The 27,188-nt window shown below is 38.3% G+C and overlaps 1 protein-coding gene across 2 annotated transcripts; it reads left to right on the top strand.

Moving 5' to 3' along the window:
• The first annotated feature begins 1,466 nt into the window (after positions 1–1,466).
• On the top strand, positions 1,467–26,894 carry vldlr (very low density lipoprotein receptor). 2 transcript variants are annotated; one of them, XM_077542231.1, is made up of 20 exons: positions 1,467–1,953; positions 6,733–6,852; positions 7,667–7,789; positions 8,881–9,003; positions 10,509–10,717; positions 11,642–11,804; positions 11,973–12,095; positions 13,442–13,564; positions 14,123–14,242; positions 14,511–14,636; positions 15,409–15,580; positions 16,678–16,902; positions 16,991–17,109; positions 17,546–17,685; positions 18,172–18,313; positions 18,808–18,957; positions 21,040–21,096; positions 22,358–22,432; positions 23,880–24,049; positions 26,064–26,894. In XM_077542231.1, the coding sequence occupies exons 1-20, from the start codon at positions 1,881–1,883 to the stop codon at positions 26,097–26,099; spliced, it is 2,589 nt and encodes an 862-aa protein (XP_077398357.1). In that variant the 5' UTR covers positions 1,467–1,880; the 3' UTR covers positions 26,100–26,894. The 2 variants fall into 2 exon arrangements, with proteins under 2 accessions (XP_077398357.1, XP_077398358.1); XM_077542232.1 differs by lacking the exon at positions 21,040–21,096 and having other exon boundaries at positions 1,469–1,953.
• Positions 26,895–27,188: the final 294 nt, after the last annotated feature.

The following is a 27,188-nucleotide window of genomic DNA, read 5'->3' as shown; positions in this document are numbered from 1 at the left end:
GAGGTTTTTTTCCTCCACAAAGAATGTAAGAATCTAGGGCAGAACAAGCTTTAGGGGGTATCTGCAGCCATCAGCCATCACCAAGGATGAGGTTCAATCCTCTGATAGGAAAAGAGTCTACAATTTGGCAACAAGCAACCCTCGAATAGTCAAAGGTTTGAGCTTGGTTCGAAGAGATGGATTCCAAGACCTTTTTCCATTTCGAATTGACTCTCAGTTAAGACTGTCAGTAGTTAATAAAATACAGAAAAAAAGGAATAATATAATAAATATTCCCTCTGAAAATGCAAAAATTAAAGACACTTCATTGCATGCATTTTCTATGCCATTTGCCCACATACATTTTGCAGATCAACTGAATCCTATCCCAGCTGACTTTGGGCAAGAGGCAGGGTACACATTGGACTGGTCGCTAGTCATTCCCAGGGCGCGTGCATAATAGACATCTTGGGCTGAGATTCAAACCCATAACCTCTTGACTGTGAGGCAAACATGCCAACCACTTTGTGAACCATGTTCATCGCATACAATTTATAATGAAATGGTGGAGAGAGGATATTACAGCGAAATTAATTTAACAATGAAAATACAGTACAATAGTTTGCCTCTAGTTTCTATTAAATTAAGAAATGAATATGTCTCATTACATCAATTAGCCATTTTGTATCTTTAATCTGAAGTATGCACTCAATGGCTAATACTAAGCAGTGAAATAGGTTGATCGTCAGCAGTGGTGGTAGTGGTACGGGAAACATAACGGTACGCGGGCACCCTCTAGTGGTATGCAAAATGATGCAAATATATTCTTTTTTTGGTATGAGTATATATATATATATATATATATATATATATATATATATATATATATATATATATATATATATATATATATATATATATATATATATATATATATATATATATATATATATATATAATATTGACCCTTATATTCAGTACATTTTAATTTAATACTTTTCTAAATACTGTTCTGTTTTAACTTCCACATTAAGCACAAAACTGTGAATAATATTGCAGTGTATTACAATTGTATTTTTATTTAATTATTTATGTATCTTTTGTTTTAGGACTAAAACCTCTTTTTTTTGTAAACACACGGGCCTTGTATACTGTATTTTAATATTGATCACAACTTGGAGAACAATAGGTGGTTCTTATTTAAGTTGGAGAATCACTGTTGTACTGTAGATAATAATATTAAGTTATTGTCTTTATTTAATGCTTGGCTCTGTGAGTACATTTTCAACATGTGTGTGCGTTATTTAATATATGTTACGTTTACTTGTACGTGTACTTGTCATATCGCTTATTGTTGATAGCGCTGTCAAAAACATTCAGTCTTTTTGTATTAATGAATAAGGGGGGGAGTGTGTTATTTGATTGCGGATCGTTAAGGGTTAACAAGACGTAGAGAAGGAGGGGGAAATCCACCTTGGCCTTGACGGCCGGTATTGCACCAGCTAACCGATCACCTGTACCGGCCTTAAACGTCAAATTTACGACATGGATTTAGTGTGGAATCGAGTAAACGGGTCCACTGGCGACCAGTGAGGCGCGTGACCATCTCGTTGGCTCCGTAGAGCGCGTGCTGGTCACTCCGCCGTGCGTCAGTTTGTGTTTGCGTACGTGCTTACGTGCGTGGGAGCGTGTATGTCCGAGTGCATATGCGAGAGCGCGCACGTGTACGTGTATATGTGGTGGGCGCTTGAACCGCAACAGACCCCAAAGAGCAAGCAGAGCAGCGCCAAGCAGCCGCAAGTAAGCCGAGCGGAGCACCGCACACACAGCACAGCAGCTAAGCAGGCAGCCCGCGAGCGCTCGGCTAGCAACCAAGCAACCGCACGTTTCCACGGCGAGACATGGTCGCTTCCACACCCGGAATCCTGCTCCTGCCGCTGCTAATATGCCTCCAACACTACCCAGCCGTTCGCGGTAAGTCTTGACACTCGCCATGAAGGCAACGCTCGCAGCGTCCAGTCGGTAATGTTAGCTAATGTCGCCGGTCTTGAACACCTGTCTTAGTGCTGCCCCCTGATTGAATGACCCAGCTTGGCTGTGCTGTTCTTTTGCGTTTATTGTTAGCGACGGGGCCGTTCAAGCATGACCCCATTTTGTTGGCACAAGCCACGATATTATTATTATTATATGCAAATGATTGCTAATTATTTCGGATTTATTGGAATGAGATTCGAAGCAGGCCTGTTTCGTCTGTGCTGCGCTGACTCGTGTCTAATTTCCTTGTCAATTTCCTCCTTTCCGTAAAACGCCTGCTGTTTATATGTGTACTGCGGGATCACCCACTACCATTCGTATTATAATTATGTACTGATTCGAAATGGGTCACGATGAGTTCTGGTATGGAATTCACAGTACTTTACAATCATCACTGACAGGTGCATGGCGACAGATGAGTTCACCTGCCGCATGTGATTTCAATCTAGCTCTGATTAACGTGGCATTTTGAATGAATTACTCAATTTATTTTACGGAATGTGTTTTTTAAAAGCACTTATAGTTATCAAATCTTTAACACAAGTACCACTTAAAAAATACTCAAGCTCCAATACAAACGTTATGATCTTGACACACATTAAAATGCTGCAGTAAGTGCAAATGTTTGAAACTCTAAGTCACTGTAAGATACACAGTAGAACATTAACACCGTGCCAATATATAGGAAATGTGTACAAAAAACTTAAATACAACTGAGCTTCATTTGTTCAGTGATTTAATTTGCATAAAATGTGTGTGTTACTGTACTGTGCTTGGCAACAAAAAGGTAGCGTTGCAGATCAATCAACCAGTTTCCAATGCCAAATCTCCAAGTTCAAATAGAACCTTTTCAGAGCAACCGTTTAACATGAAAGCATGGATGCAGGATTTATGTACTGTATATAAAGTCTTCTAATAATTCAACATTTATTGTAGAGGCAATTGAATTAACTAGCCATCCATTTCCTATAGCGCCTATCCTCGTTAGGTTAGTGATACATCCCTGCAGACTTTGGGAGAGAGGCGGTGTACCCTCTGGACCAGGGGTCTCATAGTACGGTGTTTGAGAGCCTTTGTCCAGCCTGTATTCCATGTTCCCACCTTCAACACACCTGAATCACATGCAGAATTGCAGTAGTCTGATGGTGATCATGATAATTTGATTCAGGTATGTTGGAGGGAGACATGGATAACAGGCTGGGTAGTGGCTCAGGAGGACTGCCAACAATTCACAACAAAAGACAGTTTAGAGCAGGAGTGTTTAAAACTTTTCTTCCAAGGCCAGCTGACAGATAAATTGAAGGTTACAAGGGCCGCTTTGGCATTCTGCTCTCTGTAACAATTTGGCCAAAAATATCTTTACAATAGCCTTTTTATTAGACAATTTGTGACTGAAACCTCTTCTAATTAGTAGGCTAACACCTGAGTTCTTCACAGACTGGATTTGGGTTTGAATTTCCCACCCGCAGTCTGTCTGCAGAAGTGAAGTCCTGTGTGCTTTGTGAATGTGAAGAAGTATGTGTGCAGTTTTATTTTTTGTTTACAGGTGGCAGTAGCGATTCAAAATTGAATTTTCTGCATTCATTAGCTTTAATTAATTTACATTAACGTTAAAATTTAAGCTAAAACCAATCAATCTGTGTAGGTCGGTAAAGAATTGCGCAACAACAGTGAGCCTCAGTGTATTTGCCTTTCGGCCTGCACAAATTTGCATATTCATGACTCACCTGTGAAAGTGATTTGTGTGCAAGTACTGAAGACAGCCATTTATGTGACGTATTCATGATTGTGTACAACATGCTAGATGCCTCATCGTGGTGAATTATCATCGCCTCTGTTTTAAGCGCTTTGCTGTCATTTTGTGGCATCTATAAAAAATGAGTCTTTTTATTTTATTTAAAAAGATATATATATTTTTTTTTAATGAGGGTGTCAATTACTTGTGGATTTCCGCTATTCATGTCAGGGTTTGGTTCCTATCCGCTGTCAATAGTGGTGGTATGTAATTTATGTATATATACTGCTGTATATAAAAAAGAAAGGAAAAATGAATTAATAAATAAATCAAACGGATCAGTGATCATGCAAAGAGTCCAAGATTTTTAAGGAGTTAAGGTTGGCCAATGGCCATAGCCCTCTAACCCACAACCATAGACGGTACTGAGCAGCAGAAAAATCGTATCTCCACATTCAGAACCAAAACAAGAGCCAGCTGTACTCGAAGACCTTCACAATGGGCAGAAAGTAGACCAAACATGATGTCATGATTAAAGGAGAAGTCGAGTCAAAAATGTTATGTGCAATATGTTCTATGCGTCCCCACTAGTCTAAACATGGCATTCTGATTAATGTTGCATTTGTGGAATATGAATTAAGCAGGTACTGTAAAATCCACCCACTTTTATCCGGCCATTTTGCCACTTTCTGTCAGCTGATGACCAATCACGGCTCCCCGGTTTTCTGGGTTTGGCCATGTGACATTTGCATTTCGCAAGGCCTCAACCATTTTTCAAAGCGGATTGAGGAGGAAACCCATTCTTGGCACCTTGCCACAACAGGATAATTGGTCAGGATTACCTTTATAGGCAGCCAATAAACCGGCCTTTGCTGACTATGATTGGAAGCAGGGAAATGGGCCTCAAAATTGATCCAATTATTGGTATGTATACAGCGAGCTTAAGCACACAAGCAAATGTAACCTTATGTTTCAGATTATTCAAGCTTGACAGAGCTGACTAGATTGGAAGTGTTGGACGCAGACCTCTGCCAAGGCCAAATAACCAGCGATTTGGATATGCTCACTTTAAGCACTCATTTTGGTTCCTTCGTCATATTGTTTTTTAAACATCTCATGAAATGTCAATTGACTGAAATATTAAATCAGATTTTATCATAGTTTCTTTTCCCCTCTTTGTTATGTGCATTCAATGTGTGTATACATCGGCACATTTGCCATACAGTCAGTCCGTTACTGCAAATAATCTGTCCAAGGAAATGCAGGCTCATTTATCAAATGCTTTCGAGAAGGACAGTTTGTCTTTTTCACTTGCATTCATTTCTTTCTTTCAGTCTTTGGTATTTAGTGTTATTGTGGCTTGTAATTTACACAATTTTAACACCTGAACAATTGCCTCCTAAAGAAGAAAAACCCAGAAGATCGTAGAGCTAAATTAAGAGTCTTTGAGCAAGGCGCCTCACAAATTAGATCAGCAGCAATGCTTGCCCTGATTAAAATGGATGTAGCTTCCCTCCACAGTCAGTATGATGGCATGCTAGACCCAGATCCTCAGCTACATGAGCGCGCTCGCAGTGTGGGGGTGTGCTTGGCTCTTGAAGTGGGCGGGGTGGTGGACTGGAAGAGGAGGAGGGGAACACATTGCAACAGTTTGTGTTACTGGGGAAAATTGCTTGAACGTGACCGCCAGTGTGACAGCAGTACAGACTTGATATCCTATTTTTCGCAGAATACATGAGTGCAACATTGTGTTGGTTTTATTTTTATTTAGTTCAGAAAATGCATGTTTACCATGTGATGGTTGTTTATTCTTATGTACCACTTTGAATTCATTCTTTGAAATTGTTGTTGGGGCGACTGAAACTGTGTGTAGTTAAAGCTCAGCATATATTACTCTCATGTTCAGTATTATGATTTCTGACTGCCTAAATTGCTGTAGATTATTAACCTTGCATGGACAGGAAAAATAAATACTGAGATTTTTTCTCTCTCCCCAATTTAAAACTGTACCTAGGGTGTCAGGGTTTTCAAAAATACCCCAAGCATCAAGAATTGTAATACACTTTACAGTACACACCCCCACCCCACCCCCATTTTTGTCTTGATGAAATTTTGCCTGTTTCGAGGGTTCCTGCCTCATGCAAGTGAGACTGTTGACTTCCCCACTTACTGCTGGGCTGACTACAGAAATAGTTAAAGGTGGCAGTGCATTGAACATTTCACAGATCTATTGAGTATGTACTGTTTCAATTTCATACCTGATGGGTGGGCACTGGGCAGGACCTTCTTAGACTTAACTTGCATGAATTTGTAGACTAGCATTAAAAAAAACTTTTATGAATGTCTTGTTTAAAGTGCAGTAATGGACCACTTCATATTTTTAAATATTTTAGTATCTGTTTAAGAGGCAAAAACATTTTGAGAATGCTGTGAGACATGAGAAAATTTAGCCTCTTGGATAGTCATACAGTTCAGCTTAGAATCAGTACCAAGGTCAGATGGTGATATTTTAAGTTATTGGATCACGGTCAACCGTCATCTCCATTATGACAGACTGCACAAATCGTGAAAGTAGTTTATTCTATTTCTTGTGATTTGCTATGGCTTATTAAATCAACAGTTTTCAATTTGAATACGTACCCAAGCATAGATGGAACATATGACAAGGTTTGGTAAAATAAATTTGTCAAAAAAAAAAAAAATTATAGGTGCAGAACCGTTTGCTAAGGTGGGCATCTTTTTTATTTTTTATTTTCTCCGGCAAGTCGATGCATGTATAATAATAATTCAGTTGAGTCTGCCAATGAGACATTTGAAATGTGAACTTAAAATTGCTTTCTTATCTATTAAAAAAAATAAAAATAAGGTTGATGTATACTGAACAAAGTGAAACAAGAACTCCAGGGATCATTAAACATTATAAAATAATTACTCTTTCTGTAAAAGTGATGCAAACTTTGTCACCATCTGTTTATGTCCTCCAGGAACGAAAACAGAATGTGAGGCAAACCAGTTTCAATGTGAAAATGGTCGATGCATCCAGTCTGTTTGGAAGTGTGATGGTGATGAGGACTGCAGTGATGGCAGTGACGAACGCTCATGTGGTAAGAAATGCTTGCTAATCTAATCTGATTTGGAACTGGCGTAGGTGATTGACCTGCTATATGGACGCATCAGAGTACTGCTTATGGCATGTCTTTTGAACCAATTATTAATATACGTATATACCTACTATATGTATACACACCTTATTTTTTTTTCTTCCAAAACTCATCCAGAGTTTCATCCCCCCCCCCCCCCCCCTTTATTTTTTATTTTTATCTAGGTCATGTGAAAAGTGAAACAGTGGCAGGGCTGTAGACTGCCAATAAATAGTCTCATTTTGCCCCTAAAAACTAAATTGTTTCATCTTCTTTCTTTTTTTTTCCTTCATTTTTGTGAATGTGTGACCAATAAATCTGCCTTTTATTTTGTATACGGTATGTATATTTTGGTATTTTTTAAATGTGTATATATATTATTTTTTGCTTACAAACTTTTGTCACATACTTCCACCCATTTCTCAGTAATATAGTGAAAAAGATGTGAATATTTACCATTCCATTTTTTCCCCATGCAAAACACTGGGCAGTATGCATGGTGATTTCATCACAGTATTTTTTTTAAAAAATTTTGACATCCTGTTTTCGTGGGCTTTATAAGATGGAAGCCCAAATAATGTATAGATAAACAAATAAATACTTGAAATCACTTAAATTGTGGGCCGTGAATCTATGAAAGTTTTACTTTTTGAATGGAATTATGGAAAATATTCAAAAAAGATTGATGAGCACCTGTCCTGTATACAAAAGTGGTAATAAAATTCTGGATGACATAAAAGAGGATAATAACTGATTGTCCTTCTCCTCTTCCAAACAGTCAAGAAGGTTTGTCCAGACGCAGACTTTGTCTGTCGCAATGGCCAGTGTGTTCCAAAGAGGTGGCAATGTGATGGGGAGCCAGACTGTGAGGACGGGTCGGACGAAAGTGTAGACATTTGCCGTAAGTAAAGTAGAGCTCAACTTGAATTGTCAAGTGTTTCAGTTGGATTTTGTCACATTGTTATACTTTTTAACTGCTAAAATATTATACAGAGTATTACATTCACCAAACTCTACTTCATAATTAGATTGACAATTAATACTGAATAGGGGAAAACTACTCTTATACAAAGTTGTGTATTGAAATGGTGATGAAGGTATGGGTACTGAGAAAGATCCAGTGTATTTTCATATATTAACTCATAATTGGTTAATTAGATTGCATGTTGATACTATGAATGAGCAAGTCTGAGAGATGGGTTAAGATGGGCATTTACCAAGCAAAGTGTGTGCATCAAAGATTGATAAATTTATCTGATAATAGAGTACCGTGGTTACAATGGGTAGTGTGTTAGTACGTGTACTGTTAAATAATTATTTTCCGTAACAAGGTTCTGTTCATGTGCACATGATTAAGTTACAGGCATACTAACTCCAGTGTACATGGGCTGAGCTGCACGTGCAACTGGTTACAATCACTTTGTCCAGCTGTTCTTAGTCTTAATAATGGAAAATGTTGCACTTGCATTGTTATTGTTACTGACTTTAATAGACTGTTTATTAGTAAAAATAAATAAATAAATGATTACTAGATTATTTTGACATTGTGTTAATACACTGTAGCTGCATATGTCCTTTGTAATGATCTTTAATACATGTTAATAGTGAGAGTAATGTTATTTATCTAACTTCCATCATAAAAAAATGTATAGGTCTGATTTTTGCATTTTAATATTGGTATATACACTAAATAGTAAGAGCAAGTTTTGCCGTTAAATTGCTTGTTGTATTTTGTGCCGTTGTAATTCTTCTCTCTTCTGCTGGTTTCTGTGTTTCTTGTAGCATGTGCTGACATTTGGAAAACAAAATATATGGATAGCTGTTATTTTCAAATGTGAAATGTATTGTTTTTTTTTTAACCTAGAGCAGAAAAAATGTGTATACTGGGGAAAGATAACTTCCATAGCACATGGAAATATGAGAACAATTCTATGTAACAAAACGGCACTGCAATACTTTTTGACTTGTGACATGTGTTTTATGATCATGCAGACATGCGGACATGCCGTTTGAATGAGTTTAGTTGTGGAGCAGGTTCCACTCAGTGTATCCCCAACTTCTGGAAGTGTGATGGCGAAAAGGACTGTGACAACGGAGAAGATGAGGTCAACTGTGGTAGGTTGACATCTACCGTCAATAAATGGAGACAACTCATTTTTTACTTGAGTATTACAATGCTTGTTGGAGTGGGTTTGTTTTAGAAAAGCATGCATGAAGTTATTTTGTCAAATTTATTTAAATGTATATCCGTTGTGTACAAGACTACAAGTCATGTTTATTTGTCTTGTGTACATGTTTGTCTGGCTGCCACTAATTGAAATCAACTGCCAGAAAGGCACTTAATTGCCTTCTTGCTCAATCAAATTAAATCTGTTTAAATCAATATTACTCACCATGAACACAATTAAATAAAAATATAGTCACCAGAAATGGAATTAACTTTTTGAGGGCTTCACACAATGCTCAATGACCATATGCAATACTCCAGACTGTGACCAATATGCTTGCAAATGCGGTCAACTTTTCAGTGTGTGGAGATAATAATAATAATCCGGTCGCACTAGTGCAAGTGCATGTTTTAATGTTCCCTCTGCAGTATCAGTGTCAGACGTGGTTGAAAGTCACTGTCTTTTTCACTACTTAAGCCATTCTCCTTCTGTGTGTTGGCCCCTCAACTATGGGTGCGTTCAAAAATAAATTTTGAGCGTGCTCTCCTCCACTCCCACAGTTCAGAAACTCAGACCGTTTTTCAAAAGTGCAGTTTGGTTATTCTATGTGACACAAAAAAAGGAGTGCGGGAGAGCGCTTTGAGCACTCTGCGTCAAGCAATACAGCTAGAAACGTTCAACAGGAGCTGCTGATTGGATGCGTTCGAACATTGCATTGTCTTGACCTGAAAACATTCTTCGTGCTACCTCTGCCGCTGCAGTGGCTTTTAAGAAGTAGCAGAACAAGGACTTTAAGGCAAAGCAAGATTGAGCACAATTTTGCAGTTGTATTTAGTTTTGTCTGACTTTAATTAAACACATGATTGAAGATTAGATCAGGGCTGGTTTTAAGGTTTCCTATTTCCAATTTTTCAATGAAAAACAGGAGATAACTTGTTGCCGTTCATTAGGGACGACAGTGTAGCATCTTAGCGGGTTGTTCAGAACGTGCGTGTGAATATATTAAACTGTGATGTTTGTCTCAAAAATAAATGTGCTGAGCTGCAAATGCACCTTCAACAGTTCACAAGCAGAATTGAATAGTTATAAATTAGCCCAATACTCCAATTGTATAAAATAATTTAGCTTTTTTTGCTGACAAACTTCTTGTTCAAATACATATTGAGTTACTGTCATACGAAACAACAGTATGCCTATTAAGAACATTTTACATCAGCAAACATGGGCATGCTGTACTGCCCACAAAAAAGGGTATGAAAATATTCTGTGCTGGTGCCACCAACTGAAGGAGTTGGTGGCACCAGTAAAAAAGTTAGTGTAAAGTCCTGGTATGATGGGATTTGAAACTACAGGAACAGATCATGGCTGTTGTGGTTGCATAATATTTTTGACTGTTAAATTAAAATCCCCTTAAGTTACCATTTCAGTTCATGTGTGAATATGCATTTTCAGGCAACGTAACCTGCGCTCCAAACGAGTTCACCTGTGCCAGCGAACGCTGCATCTCCCGAAACTTTGTTTGCAATGGCGAGGATGACTGCGGTGATGGCTCCGATGAGGTGGAGTGTGCGCCTTCTTCCTGTGGCCCAAGTGAATTTCGGTGTGGAAATTCATCATGCATCCCGAACAGTTGGGTGTGTGATGAGGATGTTGACTGCCAGGTAAGGGGAACACACAAAAATGATGAAAGGCAGAACAGGAATTGCTCTTGTCAACAGGAATACAAATGTATGACTTCTGGTATAATCATGTAGTGTTTGGACAAATGTCAATTTATTATTTATATCAGTGGCAACTGTTGCTGCTCTTTGATGGGATTTAGCTGTGGTACACACAGCTAGGCCGTTTTGTCCTGATTTTACCCCTTATACTGGGTCTTATTTTCTTCTTATTTATTTTTTTAATTAAGATTTTATAAGATGTCACTCTTGGAGGACTAGATTCTAGAATGGTAGTGGAACAGAATCTTCGTATTTTGTCCTGTGGTGTTAATTACAAAAGCACACTACATAGTATGATCAAAATTGATTAAAAAAAAAATAAATCATCTTCATGTGTGGTTTAACAGATACAGTAATCTCTTATCTTCTCGTGTGTACCAGGCCTGAGACAGACCCTGAATTTAAATATTGTTCCCTGGTAGGAAAGTTTTCATTTTTTTATAAACTTTAAAGCATCTGGACTATCTGACAGTTTACATATCATACAGACACACTGCATATTAGTGTTTTTGTGAACTCCTAATGCAATAATAATATTCTTCAAAACAATAATGGCTTTTCATTTGCCACCGTCTTAACCACTGTACTCCCCAATTCACAATAAGACAAATGTTGAAAACGTGAACCAAGCACAAAATAAAATTCCTGCCCTTAATTTGAAATAATCGCTTACCTTTTTTTTTTTTACATGGCTGAAAATGATTTAAATTGATCCATGAGTGACATGTATTCTGTCCCTTTTTGTTGCACTTGCACCCAGCCAGGCCTGCGTCAACTAGTTTGCACAAACTACTGTCCAATTCAGTCAATACTGTTGTTTTTGCTCCACATGTTGTTACAAGTTATTTTTATGTTCTTCTGCAGGATCAGTCTGATGAGTCACCGTCTCATTGTGGCCGTCACCCAACCCCACCAGCCAAATGCTTAACTAGTGAGATGCAATGCCTTTCAGGAGAGTGTATTCACAAAAAGTGGAGGTGTGACGGAGACCCTGATTGCAAAGATGGCAGCGATGAAACAAACTGTCGTATGTACCAACCTATCGACAATATATGACTTATTTTTTTCATGCTGTAATTTCAGTACATGTTCACAGCTCGACACCTGAGCCTTCACTTATTTGCTGATTTGTATAATATATTTGTAATTGTATCCCCCCAATATATTAAAAAAATGTTCTTTTTTTTGTTGGCAGCTGTACGCACCTGTGGAGCAGATCAGTTCAGATGTGATAATGGAAACTGCATTCTGGGCAACAGGCAGTGCAACGGCATCAGAGAGTGCACTGATGGATCAGATGAGCTTAACTGCAAAAACCGTGAGTTCTGATCTCCTTAGTGTAGTATCTTTGCGTATTTTTGTTTTACATGTATGCAATATTCTACGAGGTGAAAAGAAATTCCAAGTGAAGTCCTTGATTTAATAACTACTGTAGATGACCGTCTTGGCAGCAATAACATCAACCAAATATTTACTGTAGTTGAAAATAAGACGTGCACAATGCTCAGGGTCAATTTTGCACTGGTCCTCTTTACAAAACTATTGGTTACAAAATTGTGGATGTTCAACTCTGTTGCTGCTTTTCCTGAGGAGTAGCTGTCATGAAAAGATGACTGCAAGAGCTCAGCACAGTGCGGGGGAGAACACAAAGGAGGAAGTTGTTACTGTCTATCAAAATATGGCATTTTGTTCTTTATGTATATTGTGGCCAGATAAAACCAAAGTTGCATTGTTTCGGAGGTACACACATTGCCATGTGTGGAGGGGAAATGGCACAACACACCAACATCAGACCCTTATCCCAACTGTGAAGCATGCAGCGACAAACCTGTCATGCATGTGCTTTGCTCCCTCAGGGCTTGGACAGCTTGCAAGTTTATTAAGATATTTTGCAATCTATCCAATAGTTGAAGCTAAAAAAAGGATATGTGTTGCAACAGTTCAATGATCCAAAACAGATGCCACTCAACACAATGGTTTTACAAGTTGAAACTGTGCATTTGGAGTAGTCCAGTCAGTCCTGACCTAAACGAGATTGATATGTTGTGGCATCACCTCGAGCTATTCACATAAGTCATCCCAGGAGTCTTGTTCACACTGCAACAGTTTTTTTTTATTTATAAAGAGGAATGGTCCAAAAATGTGCCTGATCATTGTGCATGTCTGAACAAATGTTGAGTTGAAGTTATTGCTGCCAAAAGGGGGTCCATTTTTAAATCCAAGGATTCACCTACTTTTTCCACTGTCCAGTGAATGTTTACATGTTGTCTAAAAATAAGAACCTATAATTGTTTTTGTGGTGTTGGTTTCAGCAGACTGTTTATTGTGATTTAGATGATCAGACTACATATTACCAATTTGTGCACAAATGGAATGCATTCCAAAGTGTGCACATACTTTTTCCTCCTGCTGTAATACAACTCAACCACCAAATAAAAATGTTCTGATGTTCAATTGCCAGAACTATAGTAGATTAGTCGGCATACTTGTTTTTTTTCTTTTCAAGCAAACAAGGTGGTAATTTCTATCTTACATTTACTTTTGTAATTACCGTTTTAATTAAATCTGCATCATTAGCAGCTAGGTAATGAAGGAATGCATCGTATTAAGACAATAGTTCTATTGTAAATGTAGTGCAAATTAGTGTATCTCCCCTCTTCACAGTGACTCAGTGTCATGGACCAGAAAGGTTCAAATGTCGCAGCGGGGAATGTATAGAGATGAGCAAAGTGTGCAACAAGAACCGTGACTGTCCAGACTGGAGTGATGAACCCATTAAAGAATGCGGTGAGTTTTACTACACAAACTAGTAATAGTGTAGAAATACTGCGACATCCATAGAATACATTGTTGAGCAGATCGATGTACCTATTGTGATGGGTGTAAATGATCTATTAATTAGCCTAAAATGCTTCCTGTGTGTTGCATGTTGCACAAGCAGTAACTGAGCCAATGTAGACCACGTGTTATTTGTGCAGGTAGCAACTTATTGTTTAACAAAACAAATCCTTGCTTAAATTGAGGCCCAGTTGGAGAAGTCTGTGACTAATAGGGTCACTGACTCTGGAAATGAGTCATGTGTTCTCCTGTCAGCCAACTCATCATAATTTTGAAATTTAAAAAAATAAATAATCCCTAGATTTTTCTGTATCTCTTGTTTTAGTTCCCCAATATTATCATAGTTCATTTTCAAGCAAAATGTCGAAGCAGAAATCATTCAACAGAACAACCAAAAAAAAGCTTTACGGTTGAACATGTTTCAGTTATTTAACTATCAGGTAGAAAGAACAGTGTCTATTACTAGGATGAACAGTTTTCGATTTGCTGTCTTGTGATTTTCTGCAGATGTCAACGAATGCCTAATGAACAATGGTGGCTGCTCGCATATCTGCAAAGACATGTCAATTGGCTTTGAGTGTGACTGCACACCCGGGCTACAGCTCATTGACCACAAGACCTGTGGAGGTATGACTTTTTTTTTTCTTTTTTTTTTCACAAATAGTATTTATTTAAAACATTGCTTGCTATTATTATCTAGCAATTCTTGAAATACTGCCAACAGCTTAGCGATTTCTGTTGCTCATTTTTGACAAATAAATACTAGATCTTATGGAATTAATAGTCAATTAATGACCACCAGCAGGTCCATGAAACGGTTCCTTTGCAGCATATAGCTGTGAATATGCAGTTTTGGTTTTGAATTCCTGATCTCATTCTACCCTTCTTTCTTCAGACATCAATGAGTGTCTGAACCCAGGCATCTGCAGTCAGATCTGCATTAACCTAAAGGGAGGATACAAATGTGAATGCCACAATGGCTATCAAATGGATCCAACTACAGGAGTATGTAAGGCTGTAGGTGAGTGGTGCCTCAGTGCCTGACCTAATTAAATCTAGCCCCACCTATTCTAGCACCTTACCAACAGCCGTCGGCATTAAAGATGCACAGAAATGTTTTGATCCCAAGTGCATTCCACTTTACTACGCTGCATCAAAGCTATAAATTGACTAATTGCTAATCACGTTTTTTGGCATCTAGTCTCCTAAGCAGCCAATTTGGAGACTTTCTACTCACCCGTCTGGATATTCCACCAAACTATAATGCTTTGCGCAGCTAACGAGGAGACTTGGTTGTAGTTCGTACAGCTACGCGGGTCTGAGAATACAAAGAGTTGGTAGTTGCTAGTTGGTTAACACCATGTAACTCCGGCTCTTCTGATCACCACTAGTCTTTAAAACATTTATACCAGCAGGATTGGTGGTAAGGAATGAGAACAGCAGTGCAAAGTGAAGCTCCATTTTGTAATGTCAGTAATGTGTGGGAAACATTTTTGTGAGGATGGAAATTATTCATATCACGACACGTACAAACATCACTTCACTTGTTGCAATACGGCAAATGAAAATTTGAAACCATGAGAATAGCAATTGAAGTTACCAGCACCTCCCCCCCCCCCAAAAAAAAATCACACAAAAATACTCTACTAGTCAAGTGTGTCCAAACTTGATTGTTAATGTAATGTAAAATGTTACACAATCTGTTGAAGTGCTTTTCAAATCACAAATGCTCTAGACCTTTGTCAAATATGATAATGAATTTCTGTCCTTAACAAGTGCTTCTTTATTCTCAGGTAAGGAGCCCAGTCTGATTTTCACGAACCGCCGCGATGTTCGTCGTCTGGGTCTGGAGAGGAAAGAGTACACTCAGATTGTGGAGCAGCAGAGGAACACCGTGGCTCTAGATGCAGACATTGACCAGCAGATGATATTTTGGGCTGACCTGGGACAGAAGGCCATATTTAGGTTACTCTCACATTACTCAGACTTTTTTCAGGGTGATACAGTTAAATTACTGAACTCTTGACTAGCACTTGTACTTTGGCTCATCCAGAGTACTAAAAATAAGACTGGAATCAGCGGTCAGCACACAGTATCAGTACTCGCCCATCCTTATAACCTTTTTTTTTTTCACAGTAAAACCTTGTGTATGTGTCAAGTTACGTTTGGAAAACTGCGCTAAATTAGTTTGTGTACAATTTAAAATGCATTCAGCTAGTATTGAGATATTATGAATGGGAAGACGGTTAAGTCTGTCTTTAAATGTAGGCTTTGTATTTACTGCTTTTTTTTTTTCTTCTTCTTCTTCCAATGTGTTGAAATGGTGAAGTGAAACTGCAAGCTTCATATTTGTGTAAATGCTGTAATGTGACACCATTATTCAGTCGTGCGTCTGCAGCTGCCAGACTATTTTTAGGCAACATTTTATTGTAAACGCATACAAAATGTTTAGCAGTACTTGATGTGAGCATGACCCCAAAATAATTTTCAATTTTAAGAACTTTGACAATTCAAGTTTTACTTGATTCAATTGAACAGCAAGTGGCAGTAGTGTGACGATTGTCCTTTCCAAATAACACTAGAAACTTGGAAGGATCTGTGGTAGTATGTAATGCTTTGTGCACATGTAGTGTTCACAAAGCTAATGTGCTCACTTTTTTTTTTTTCGAAGCAGTGACTCGATGCAGCTTTCCTCAGTGTTTGCAAATCGATTGTAGGAGCTGTATCCAAAATACTGTTTTTATAACTCTATTGCTGAATTTTGATTGCTGCTGTCAGGTTATTAATTTTTTTTTGTTTTTTTTCATGTGGCTATGCATTTAATCTTGAGCTGCATTGCATTCTACTGAAAACGGTTTGCAATAATATCATTACCTTTAACTAAAAGTCCAAATATGATGCACCAAAAACGTGCTAATAAATTGTCGTTTGTTCTGTTAAAGTATTAAATAGCTTGTTGTATTGCTACACTTGTTCCTGATAATGGTCTACATTACAGCTTGTGCATGAGGTGATGGATATGAAATTTTTCAATTTGTAACCTTATTTGTCTTTTTTGACAGCACTCTGCTGGACAAACGAGGCGATGTGAGCACCCACAACAAAGTGATAGAAAACGTCCACTCTCCCGTTGGAATCGCCGTGGATTGGATATATAAGAATCTGTACTGGTCCGATCTAGGTACTAAAACCATTTCTGTTGCAAACTTTAATGGGACCAAGCAAAAAATTCTGTTTAGTAGAGGTCTCAAAGAACCAGCTTCCATTGCCGTGGATCCTCTGTCGGGGTAGGTGCTTATCAGGGTTGAAGATTTCAATACAGTTTACTGTACAATCTCAAATCTCTTTCTTTTTTTTCCCCGTATTTAATTGTAGGTTTCTGTACTGGTCTGACTGGGGTGTGCCAGCCAAGATTGAGAAGTCTGGTATGAATGGAGTCAATAGGCAGATTCTGGTGGCAACGGACATCCAATGGCCAAACGGTATAACCCTTGGTAAGAACCAAGCTGTGCATACAAGTCTACCGGTCAAGTTGTGATCACATAAAGTACTTGTGGTGGCAATTTTAAGTTCTTAACCTGAAAACATGACTTGTGGGTGGAGGATTTGGTTCGTGGTTAATCTACAATGTTGACTAGGTTTGTTGTGATAGTGTTGCTTCAATGTGCAAGGCAAATTTTTCAATGGCTCTTTTGTGTATTTTTAACTTGTGGCTTTGCTTTCATTGAATTGACGTCTTCCAATAGCTTCTTAGTCATTTTCCAATGTTTGATTGCATTTTTTAATTACCTTGGATGTGTTCTCATTAGCAGTGAAAGCAAGTTGAAATTAGATTACCCTTTGATCTACATTTCTCTTGACTATATTTTGTTACCTTTCACATTTTTTTAATGTCATGCCTTTCTAATCTTCTGTCTGTTCTTTATCTAGATCTAATCAAAGGCAGGCTGTACTGGGTTGATTCAAAACTGCATATGCTCTGCAGTGTCGACCTGAATGGTGACAACAGGAAGAAAGTGCTACAGTCTTCAGACTACCTTGCTCATCCTTTTGCTCTCACTGTGTTTGAGGTACTGCTGCCATGTTCTTTTGCATGTTTCCTTTGTACAAAACTGTATCCTTCTTTCTTTTTTTTTTTGTGTCAGATATATATATATATTTATTTATTTTTTTCATATATATATAATGTGGAATAGGTAACCTGTAAGAGCTACAATTAGCGCTCTTTCTTCTGAAACAATCTGCATTTTATTTATTTATTTTTTGATGTACCAGATAGAAATAGTTGGGTTGCTTCAGGAAATACAAACTGTGTCAAACGTGTGACTCACTGTGGAGACATAGACATCAAAACTCGCTTTGTCTTATTCGTCTACTGTTCATTTTTGTAATTAGAATTCAGTTGTTTCTAAAAGTAAATTTATTTTTTGCTTCTCTAATGTAGGTATCATTTGAGTTTATGTGCAGCATTGTTTTGAGATGCTGACAAATATTTACTGTATTTTTTATTTTTTTCCTTAAGCAAAACAATGTGCATGGCATGATCCTCTTTCCAGGACCGCGTCTTCTGGACAGATGGTGAGAAGAAAGCCATTTATGGAGCTAACAAATTCTCTGGAATGGACATTGTGACACTAGCCAACAACCTGAATGATCCACAGGACATCATAGTGTATCATGAGCTCATTCAGCTTTCTGGTAAGGAACCTAACACAATTACAAAAACAATGTATGCACATATACAGACTCATGTGTGTATAATGACACCCAAAATTGATTGTTTCATAAAACAGTAAATTGGCTGGTTTGTGGGTGGTTTCCAATTTGTTTACAAAACTTTTAGATTTTGAAATCTATTTTGGACAAGATACCTTGACTCATTCATGGCCATGGGTGTTTATATTTAATTGTTGTCTTAGCTTTTTGGTCAGAAATAGGTGTTTTTGGGCAAAAACAAACTGTGTTCTGCTGCTGATTTACTAAAAGCTAAATACATGTTTTTTCTTCTCCTCTGGTCAAATAAGAGTCCATTCTTTTGCCATGTACGGTGCCCATATTGTCACAAAACACAATATTCTGTGGTAACTGGTTGAATGATAGTAGAAAATGATAGAATGTATAAAATAATTCAGTGGCAACACTGCTAAATCTGGACATGAACTAACCAGAAACCTACATTTGTTTGTTTGCAGGAACTAACTGGTGTGCAGAGAAAGGTGCAAATGGAGGCTGCAGCTACATGTGTCTAGCTGCACCACAGATCAACAAACACTCCCCGAAATTTACTTGTCTGTGCCAAGAAGGACAGGAATTGACTGCTGATGGTCTACGCTGTAGGCCTGGTGAGTTAAAACTTGCCTAATGAGCGTGATTTCGTATGTTGTGCTGTTGTCTTTTTTCATTGATGGTTCTGTGTAGTGCAGCTTTGCCACATCATCATGCGATGCATGTTGTCTGAAATACGGCCATGCCAGCCACTGTCTGATTACAATCACATTTTTTTTCAGCCCCTTCAAAACTGAAGTCTTCGTCATTTCATATACTTCTACTACGACTCCTATTACTTTTATTTCTTGTTGATACAACAGTCCTCCTCAGAATTGCATTGTTTTGGTGTCCCAGCCAGTTCAATATTCAGTACTGGTGTCGTGCAATTGGGCTCCTCCTATAATTGTGAATTTGTAAAACAATAACAGTCATAGGCAGAGCAAATGCAAGAGACATCCCGGTTGTATCTGGTGATTTTAGTACTTGTGTGACCAAGATCTAGGCTAGTAAAATTGGTTTAATTGGTTCTGTAATTTATTTTAGCAATATGAGATTTCCCCAAAATAATAATCTGTCAAAATTAAATTTTTATTTTATTTTCAAGTTCAACGTATGTAGCGCACACCAAGATATTTGAAAATCTTATGATGCAATTAGCAGTGCAGAATTTGCTTTTGAACTTCTTATGAAGGGTTTCTTAAATACCCCAATTTGTCAAAAGGTTAAGTTCATATGAATGGAAATTCCAAGGTGTTCTTCAAATCAGCCTCCCAAAATTAGTGATGTTTCAGAGTATTTTTGTAACAAGTTTGGGCAGTAGAACAGGTTGCATACTTGAATAATCAATTGGTTTACATTAATTATTAGAGGTGGTTTTGTTTTTTAGAAAATTCCACTAAGATAGCAGCCACTTGTGAAGTTGCTACTTATGTACAACAGCGTTACAGTACCTGCATAATCAAAAGATCTTGATCATTTTCTGGGAATAGATGAGCATTCATAGACCGCCATGTCATCAGTCTCCTTTTTTATAACAATGGGACTGGGGAATGCTAGTCTAATCTGCTCCATCTGATTTTTGTTGAGAGCCATCCTTCTGCCTGCTCTTCCAGTGTTTTTTTGTTTTTAATGTATAGACAGTGAGAACCTGGGAACGGAATTCGGTGCATATAAACTCCTAATTAGACTCTCAGCTGCAGACTAAGCAACTGGTGTAAAGAAAGCTCTGGAACATCTCCCTGACAACTGTGCCACTGTGCTCCTCAAAAGAAAAATGCCTTGTTAGTCTAAGTTGCCTTGAAACATTGGATTTCAAGTTTGTGAGTATAATTGCGTTAACACACCCTTCAGCGAATTTAGTGCGCGGAATTAATAGCTTGAGACAAGGATGCCTTTCACCATCACTTAATGTTGGGCTGTAGCCAAAAGCCTTTTTATAGTGTGCTGAATCTCGAGCAAATGCATTTATCCCATTTGTTCAGCAATTGTAGTGGAACTGTGGATAATTGTTGCTGACATTTTTACTACCCCTTATCGTGTTTTGTCACGGAAGGTAGCTGATAGGCACTGTCATCCATTTGAGGCTGAACCAATATTTTGGACTTGAGCAAACCTTGACTTTAACATTATGTTCCAATTCACTCTTATAAATTGGCCATTAGAGGGGTCGGAAAATCTCTTGTCTTCTGTGAGATCTTTCCGATGTAAAATGTGTGCCTTGGCTCTAAAGTTGGTAAGCAAGTGTGTGCTGCGAACGCTGCCTTGAGGACTGTAAAACAACCCCTCGGTAAGATATTACTTGGAGGACATAAAAAGCCTGGCTGCAATACAGCTTCCCACCAGAGACTGGCAGTGTAAGCAGAAGGCTATAAAGAAATGCTAAACTTTCATTCAGGTCCCTCCCACCAGACTGTAAATAACCAAAAACAATGGTGTGTAATGTATGTATTATGTACCCATGGGAGCGGGTGCTCGTTTACTTTGAGGTTGGCCAAAAACCTAAAGACATAGTCAGTGCTTGCCAGTAAACAATTTGCTTACGTAGCCCTGAACAGGGGGAAAAATGTCAATGGTAAAAAAATATATAAATTAAAAAAAGTCTCATGGCTATTTGGAAGTCAGTACAAAATAAAATATAACCCTTGATTCTTTGACAGACCCTTCTACCAAAAGTCCCTCAGAGGATGGGAAACCTCTATTGCCATCCTCCCCAGGTAAAAGCATCAGCTGTTGCCTGCTTTGCTTTCTGATGCTGTGCTCCTCGCAACTCTCCCATAAACTAAGATGCTTTGCCTTTTTCTGGCTGCGTAACTCTGCTAGGCAAGTGTTTGTTTCGCATTTTGTTATAGGGACAAAACCTAAATGCTGCTTTAATTTTTCAGTGATCATCGCCGCAGCTGTTCTTTGCTCTATTTTCTATGACTTAATTATTTAGATGATTTATATCTTTATAACCTCATTTGATCCAGCTTCCCCTTGTCGTTTTAATATTACTGTTTTGTTTGGGGTAAGATGTGATTTTTGCCTGTAATGAGTCAAATTTCTTGCTTGACTCGAGATGGTTGTGGAGTTTAACACAATGCTGTAATGTTTCAGACTCAAGGCTTTAAATGTGATCATTGAATCACTTCTGGGATGTTTAGTTTCCTAATCTAAATAGCATGTGTAGAATGAGTTCTCGTAAATTGAAAGTTCACACACAGGTTCTCTATCTTTAATTTAAAGCAGAACTTCACTAGTGACAATTTTTGTTAGCGGTCATAAGCTTTCCAAGTTTGTGTGTGTGTGTGTCTGTGAGCGACTGAAGGTTTCCAAATACTGTCAACCATTTGAGACCAGGTCAAACCTGAGAACAAAAGATCACAAATAGCTGCCTTAAGTACTTATGAATTCTCCTACTCTACTTTGCGCTTAGCTGTTTGGCATTCATGTCACTTGTTTACTGCTTGACATCACTGCAAAGTCCTTTTTGCATGGGGCCAAGAGGGGAGATGTGCCCTTTCACTCACATTGTTCAAATAACTCGAGAACTTACTAGGGTACACACAACAATATTGGTCTGGTTCTCAAAGGAGTACAAGGTTGTTTGGTGCTGCCCCCCCCCCCAATCTGCAACTGCCTCACTGACCTCATGCATTAACTTAAAGCTATTCTCCCATGTGCTTAAATCAGACAATGCAGTCACTAAAATCAAGAGTGGTTTGTTTAGAGTTTTTGCTATTTGAAGTAGGAAAATAGCTACCGGTACTATTCAAGAGTTGGCTAGAATGTAGATTGGTGTGCAACTCGTAGATGTATAATGTATGTTTTTTGTTTTTTTTTTCATTTTCCTTCCAAAGCCTTCACCCTCTTTAAATGCCACTAATGACTGACACAATTATCTGAACAATCGAGACGGCAGTCTCATAACACATACCACAATAAATCACTTCAAGTTATAATACGAGGACGTTTTTTTGTTTTGTTTTTCTCCAGAAGCCAATGCGAGTACGTCGATTCACGTGAACACAGCTAGAGGTTCTGCAGCGGCTTGGGCCATACTACCAGTGTGTAAGTCAATTTCATGAAATTCATATCAACACTAGGTGTGCAACGGTTTCAGATTTTGGTGTACGATTATTTTTCTGAGAGAAAAAAAAAACGCTGTTTTACAGTTATTCTTGTAGACAGAAAAAAATCACATCAACATTCTTTGAAAATATTTATTTTTAACAATATATAACTGGAAATGTATATATATTTTTAAGTTGCTGCCTTTTAAAACCGCAGATTAGACAGAAAATAGGGCCTCAACACACATAACAAGTGGATGGTATGTAACCTCTTTTTCTCTCATCTTAAAAAAAAATAAATTATTTCAACCATACTTACAGGTGAAATGTTCGTCCACAGCCTTTAAACTGGCGTTTTGTGCAGTTTATCACTACACATGTAAGCATTTTGCAGCCATAATGCATATGAAGAGATGCGTTTCTTGGGAGTCTTAAGATGGCGCCCCGCGGCTTCAAAAGTCTCGGGGAAAACGGGTATTTACGGGTATTAATGGAGATAAAATCATGCACCCCGTCACGGGAACGGATGGCACCAAAACAGCAAATCAACATTAAGTGCAGATTTGCAATTCGGCACCCGTGAATGCTCATATTGGTACTCCCAGCCTCCTCTTTTTTTCCTTCTTATTCTTTTTTTTTTTTTTTTTTTAAATTTAGTGTTTTTCTTTTTTGGTGGAGATTTTATCTTCATTAATAGCGTTTTTTCCTGAAAATTGAACAATGAAGGGTGCATTGTTGTTTTTTTATTTGCTTTAGTTTGTTTATTTGCATAATTAATCAAGGGGCAACTCTAACAACGTATGAGGAGGCGGGGGGTGCATTTTGCGAAACACCGGCCGCCTCGGAACCTTACCCACAGCCATCTGGTACGCAACTCTCTCCGGGCGGCGTTCAAAGCTGAGCCCTGTGTTGTGCGCCCGCTAAATGGGCCGTGTGGAAACAGAAGAGCTATGAACTATGCTGCATGGCTCGTTTTGTGCCGCATGTGAGCGGAAATAACCGGTGTTGTTGAACGGCCGCGGTTATTTAATCCTGACATTTTAAAAACCACGGTTAATCGTAAAACCGGTTAATTGCTGCACCCCTAATCAACACCTTAGTTATAGTTATACAAAAAGTTATTATAATTATTAATAAAATAAATCACTGTTTGTGCTGCACAGAGCATTACTAAATATGTCCTGGGTTATCTCAGTTGCTTGAAGCAGTTGTCATTGATCTTCCTGTTTGTTCTGTAACGCATGTTGAGGTGTATGAAATTACTGAATGTACAAAAAAGTATTAATTATGGTTCTGTTTGAATTGTATTTGACTTGTGCAATTCACCCATGGAGGTTGTGTGTTAATGGTTTCTAACCTGATGGCACAATTTAACCATCTCCTTTCATCATTTGTCATTTTTGTCAATGACTGCCTGCAAACGTTGTCCATTCTCACACCCTCAGTGCTGCTTGCCATGGCGGCAGTAGGCGGGTATTTGATGTGGAGAAACTGGACATTGAAGAACCACAAAAGCATGAACTTTGACAACCCGGTCTACCTGAAGACCACAGAAGAAGACCTCAACATTGACATCACACGACACAGCGCCAATGTGGGGCACACGTACCCAGCGGTAAGTCAAAGGCTTCCTTCTGAAACAACAACCAACCACAACTCACATGATTCCCCCCAAACTGACCTGAAAGGGAGACTTTGCTAAGTAAAGAAATTGAGTAATTGGTGCAGAGTTCCTTAGCATTAGATGAAACTCTATTAAATCATTTCTTCTCAACAGAGGATTGAGACTGCTTGTTAATGACTGCCACTCTCATCTGCAGCCTTTCGTAATCTTTAGTGCATTGTTGACCATCCATGGGGCACATCCCCCTGTACACAGATTAAGCAGATTAACCTCGGACCACTCAAAGCTCCAAGGCCGAGAACTACATTAACCTTGGCTGTCATCCTCACAGCTGTTGACATGACTCTTGTGACAGCATTCAACAAACCCCATAAACGTCAAGTTATATGTATGAGCTTCACAAATGTTATCCCACTATCATGTCAAACGAATGTCCAAACTACGGCCCCTGGGCAGTCGGTTTATAATACTGCAGATCCTATCTAAATATGCAGATAACGTATTTATGACTAAAATCAACACAATTTATCTTCAAAAAAACACTGTAGTGTATAAAGAATTCAATTTTAGAAGCAAATGGTTTCCTCCACTTTCTGCTGTCTGATTAATGAAGGTATCATAATCCACCCCCACCCCCTCTTCTCTAAATGTTGAGATGCTGTTCATTGCAGGGGTAGATCTAGTAAAGTGGGGTACAGGGCCGAGGGCTAGCCCACAACCTTACAAAAATAAAATCCTCAATAATTTTAAAAGTAGCCCTTTTTATTCAATTTTTTTTTTATGCGGCCCGCAAACAAATGCTAAGTTCACACTGCAGGTCTTAATGCTCAATTCTGATTTTTTGATTGCAAAGTTAGCTGCATGCGCAGAAGACGATACAAAGTCACTCACAACGCTGTTTGCGGAAGTAAATGCGTATGGTGCAGCGTGTCAGGACCACGGACTTTTAAAAGTCCGTCATCGGGCCTCATATTTTTACCTTCTTATATCTAGAGAAGTGATGCGGTAGGAGGAAGAAATATTTTGTGAAAATGTGTCTTTTCGACCTCATCTCACGAAGACCTCTCCTTTTTTTTTTTTTTCTCTCTCCCCTACTGACGACGTCACGTCATTGACGCGCATAATAAATGAGTCGTATGCGAGGCTAAATATATACATCACCACAAATGTCAACTTTATGCTTCATGTTTTAAGTGGGATTAATGTCAAATATAAGGCCGCAACTGTTTCTCGAAACAACTTTGCCTGATTCACGTACGTCTCGAGTAATGCACCCCCGTGCGGAGCGCATATTGGACTTTTGATGACATAGAGGTCAGCTATATGAGACTGAGGTCGCATTGCAAAAATTTTGATGTGAATCCGATGTAGAACCACTTGTGAAAGCGACCCAGGTCGGATATGAAAAAAAAAATCTGATTATAGCTGTTCAGACATTTAAAAAAAAAAGTCAGATACATATCTGGGTCGCAGTGTGAACGTAGCCAAAGTTTGGACACCCCTAATGCAAAACCTTAAAACATGCACATTGCATAAATACTTAACATGTTTTTGTCGAGCATTATTGTTGCTAACAGACGGCTACATCTTTTGGTCACTCAAATGTACAACTTTTAAGGCTTTTTGAGGTATGATAGAATATATTTATTGGTGCAAATGAGTGCATTTTGAAAATATTCCAAATTATTATCATATAGCAAAATAACCTCGCATGTCTTGGCAAAAATGAGCAGAAAATTTTTGCATGAAATCCTGAGAAGCAGCCAAATTTCAGAATGTCATTTAAGAGGTCGTCAGTGTGCCCTCCAGTGGGTAAAATTAGTTACTGCAAATTTTAGGGAAAACTGCAGTTTGTGTTCTGTCCTCATGGGCCAAATTGGACCCCCTGACGGGCCGGTTCTGGCTCTGTGGGCCGTATGTTTAGCACCCCTGTTATACGGTTTGAATGAGTGGCCATTGAGATAAGATAATTTTCATAATTAATGTTTTTTCGCTCTCGTTTCAGATTTCAATAGTGAGCACAGAGGATGATCTGTCATGACCATGTTGGTTTGTTAGTTTTTTTCTTTCTCATTTTTGTTAATGGAATTCATGGCAGAGCATGTCGTCCCCTTGTTCCCACACTGGGGTTTTTTTCCCAATCGGCATCATTGCTCACAGTACGACAACATGCCTCCTGAAGTGCATTAAATCATTATCAGTGGTGACAGTATCTGAAAGAAATGTTATTTATTTTTGTAAATACTTTGGATTGTGTTGCTTTTGCTCTTTTTGGTCTGTGGGTCTTGAAATCGAGTCTGCTGGACAGGTTTTACGAGATCTAAACTACATCGTTGCCTTTTTAAACCTACAGGCGGTGTTTTATGTATGGCCGTGTCTTCAGTAAAATTATTCCGTTTTTGCAATACCTCCTAGAGTAAGTTGTTTTGAATATCTATTATTATTATTATTATTGTGGTTATTGAGAGCAGGTTTTCAGCATTTGTAAACATTGTACATATTTAGCCATCATCTCAGACTGTCAATCAGGATTCTATTCAATGCACTTTGATGAAATTTTTTGTGTAAATAAGATTGTATACATTTGACATGAGATCTTTTTTGCTATGGTTGTCTGTTGTTACCAGGGTTAGGTTTCAAATGTACTGAACAAAGAGAGAGAGAGAAAAAAAGTAACACAATTTGGTAAACTATTTTGTATGTTTGCTGTGGCTGTGGATCTTTTCTAGCCTTGTACAGTTGTTTAAACATTTGAAAGATCTGTATCTGTGGGGGGGGGGGGGAGATGCTTTCCAAACCAATTAAATTAAAACTCTAATCCAGAGAATTGCTCCAATCACGGCTTCCTGTCATTACTTTGTGTAACACAGTGGTTGTAAACCTTGTTGGAGGTACTGAACACCACCAGTTTCCTATGCGCATTCATCAAACCCTTATTTATTAAATTAAAAATGTGTTTTGAAAAGTAATTTTAGTTGAATAACATTTCTTTTTTTCATATCGTACATGTTTGTCGAACCGTTTTTTTTTTTTTTTTTTTTGCTTGTTTGTATGATGGGATTACTACGACATACCATCATAACGGTCAAGTCAACTAGTGAGTGCACCAAATTTCATGCAGGACAGATGG

This window comes from Vanacampus margaritifer, chromosome 14 (assembly GCF_051991255.1).
Source record: "Vanacampus margaritifer isolate UIUO_Vmar chromosome 14, RoL_Vmar_1.0, whole genome shotgun sequence".
In the NCBI taxonomy this organism is placed as follows: Eukaryota; Metazoa; Chordata; class Actinopteri; order Syngnathiformes; family Syngnathidae; genus Vanacampus; species Vanacampus margaritifer.
The sequence above is the reverse complement of the archived record's forward strand: the minus strand, read 5'-3'. Positions and strand labels throughout refer to the sequence as shown.

Excerpts from the sequence above, each read along its gene's own strand:
- vldlr (XM_077542231.1), top strand. The coding sequence starts at position 1,881 with ATGGTCGCTTCCACACCCGGAATCCTGCTCCTGCCGCTGCTAATATGC. Across the intron at positions 12,096-13,441 it reads TGAGCTTAACTGCAAAAACC|TGACTCAGTGTCATGGACCA; the intron begins GTGAGTTCTGAT and ends CCCTCTTCACAG. Across the intron at positions 14,243-14,510 it reads TGACCACAAGACCTGTGGAG|ACATCAATGAGTGTCTGAAC; the intron begins GTATGACTTTTT and ends TTCTTTCTTCAG.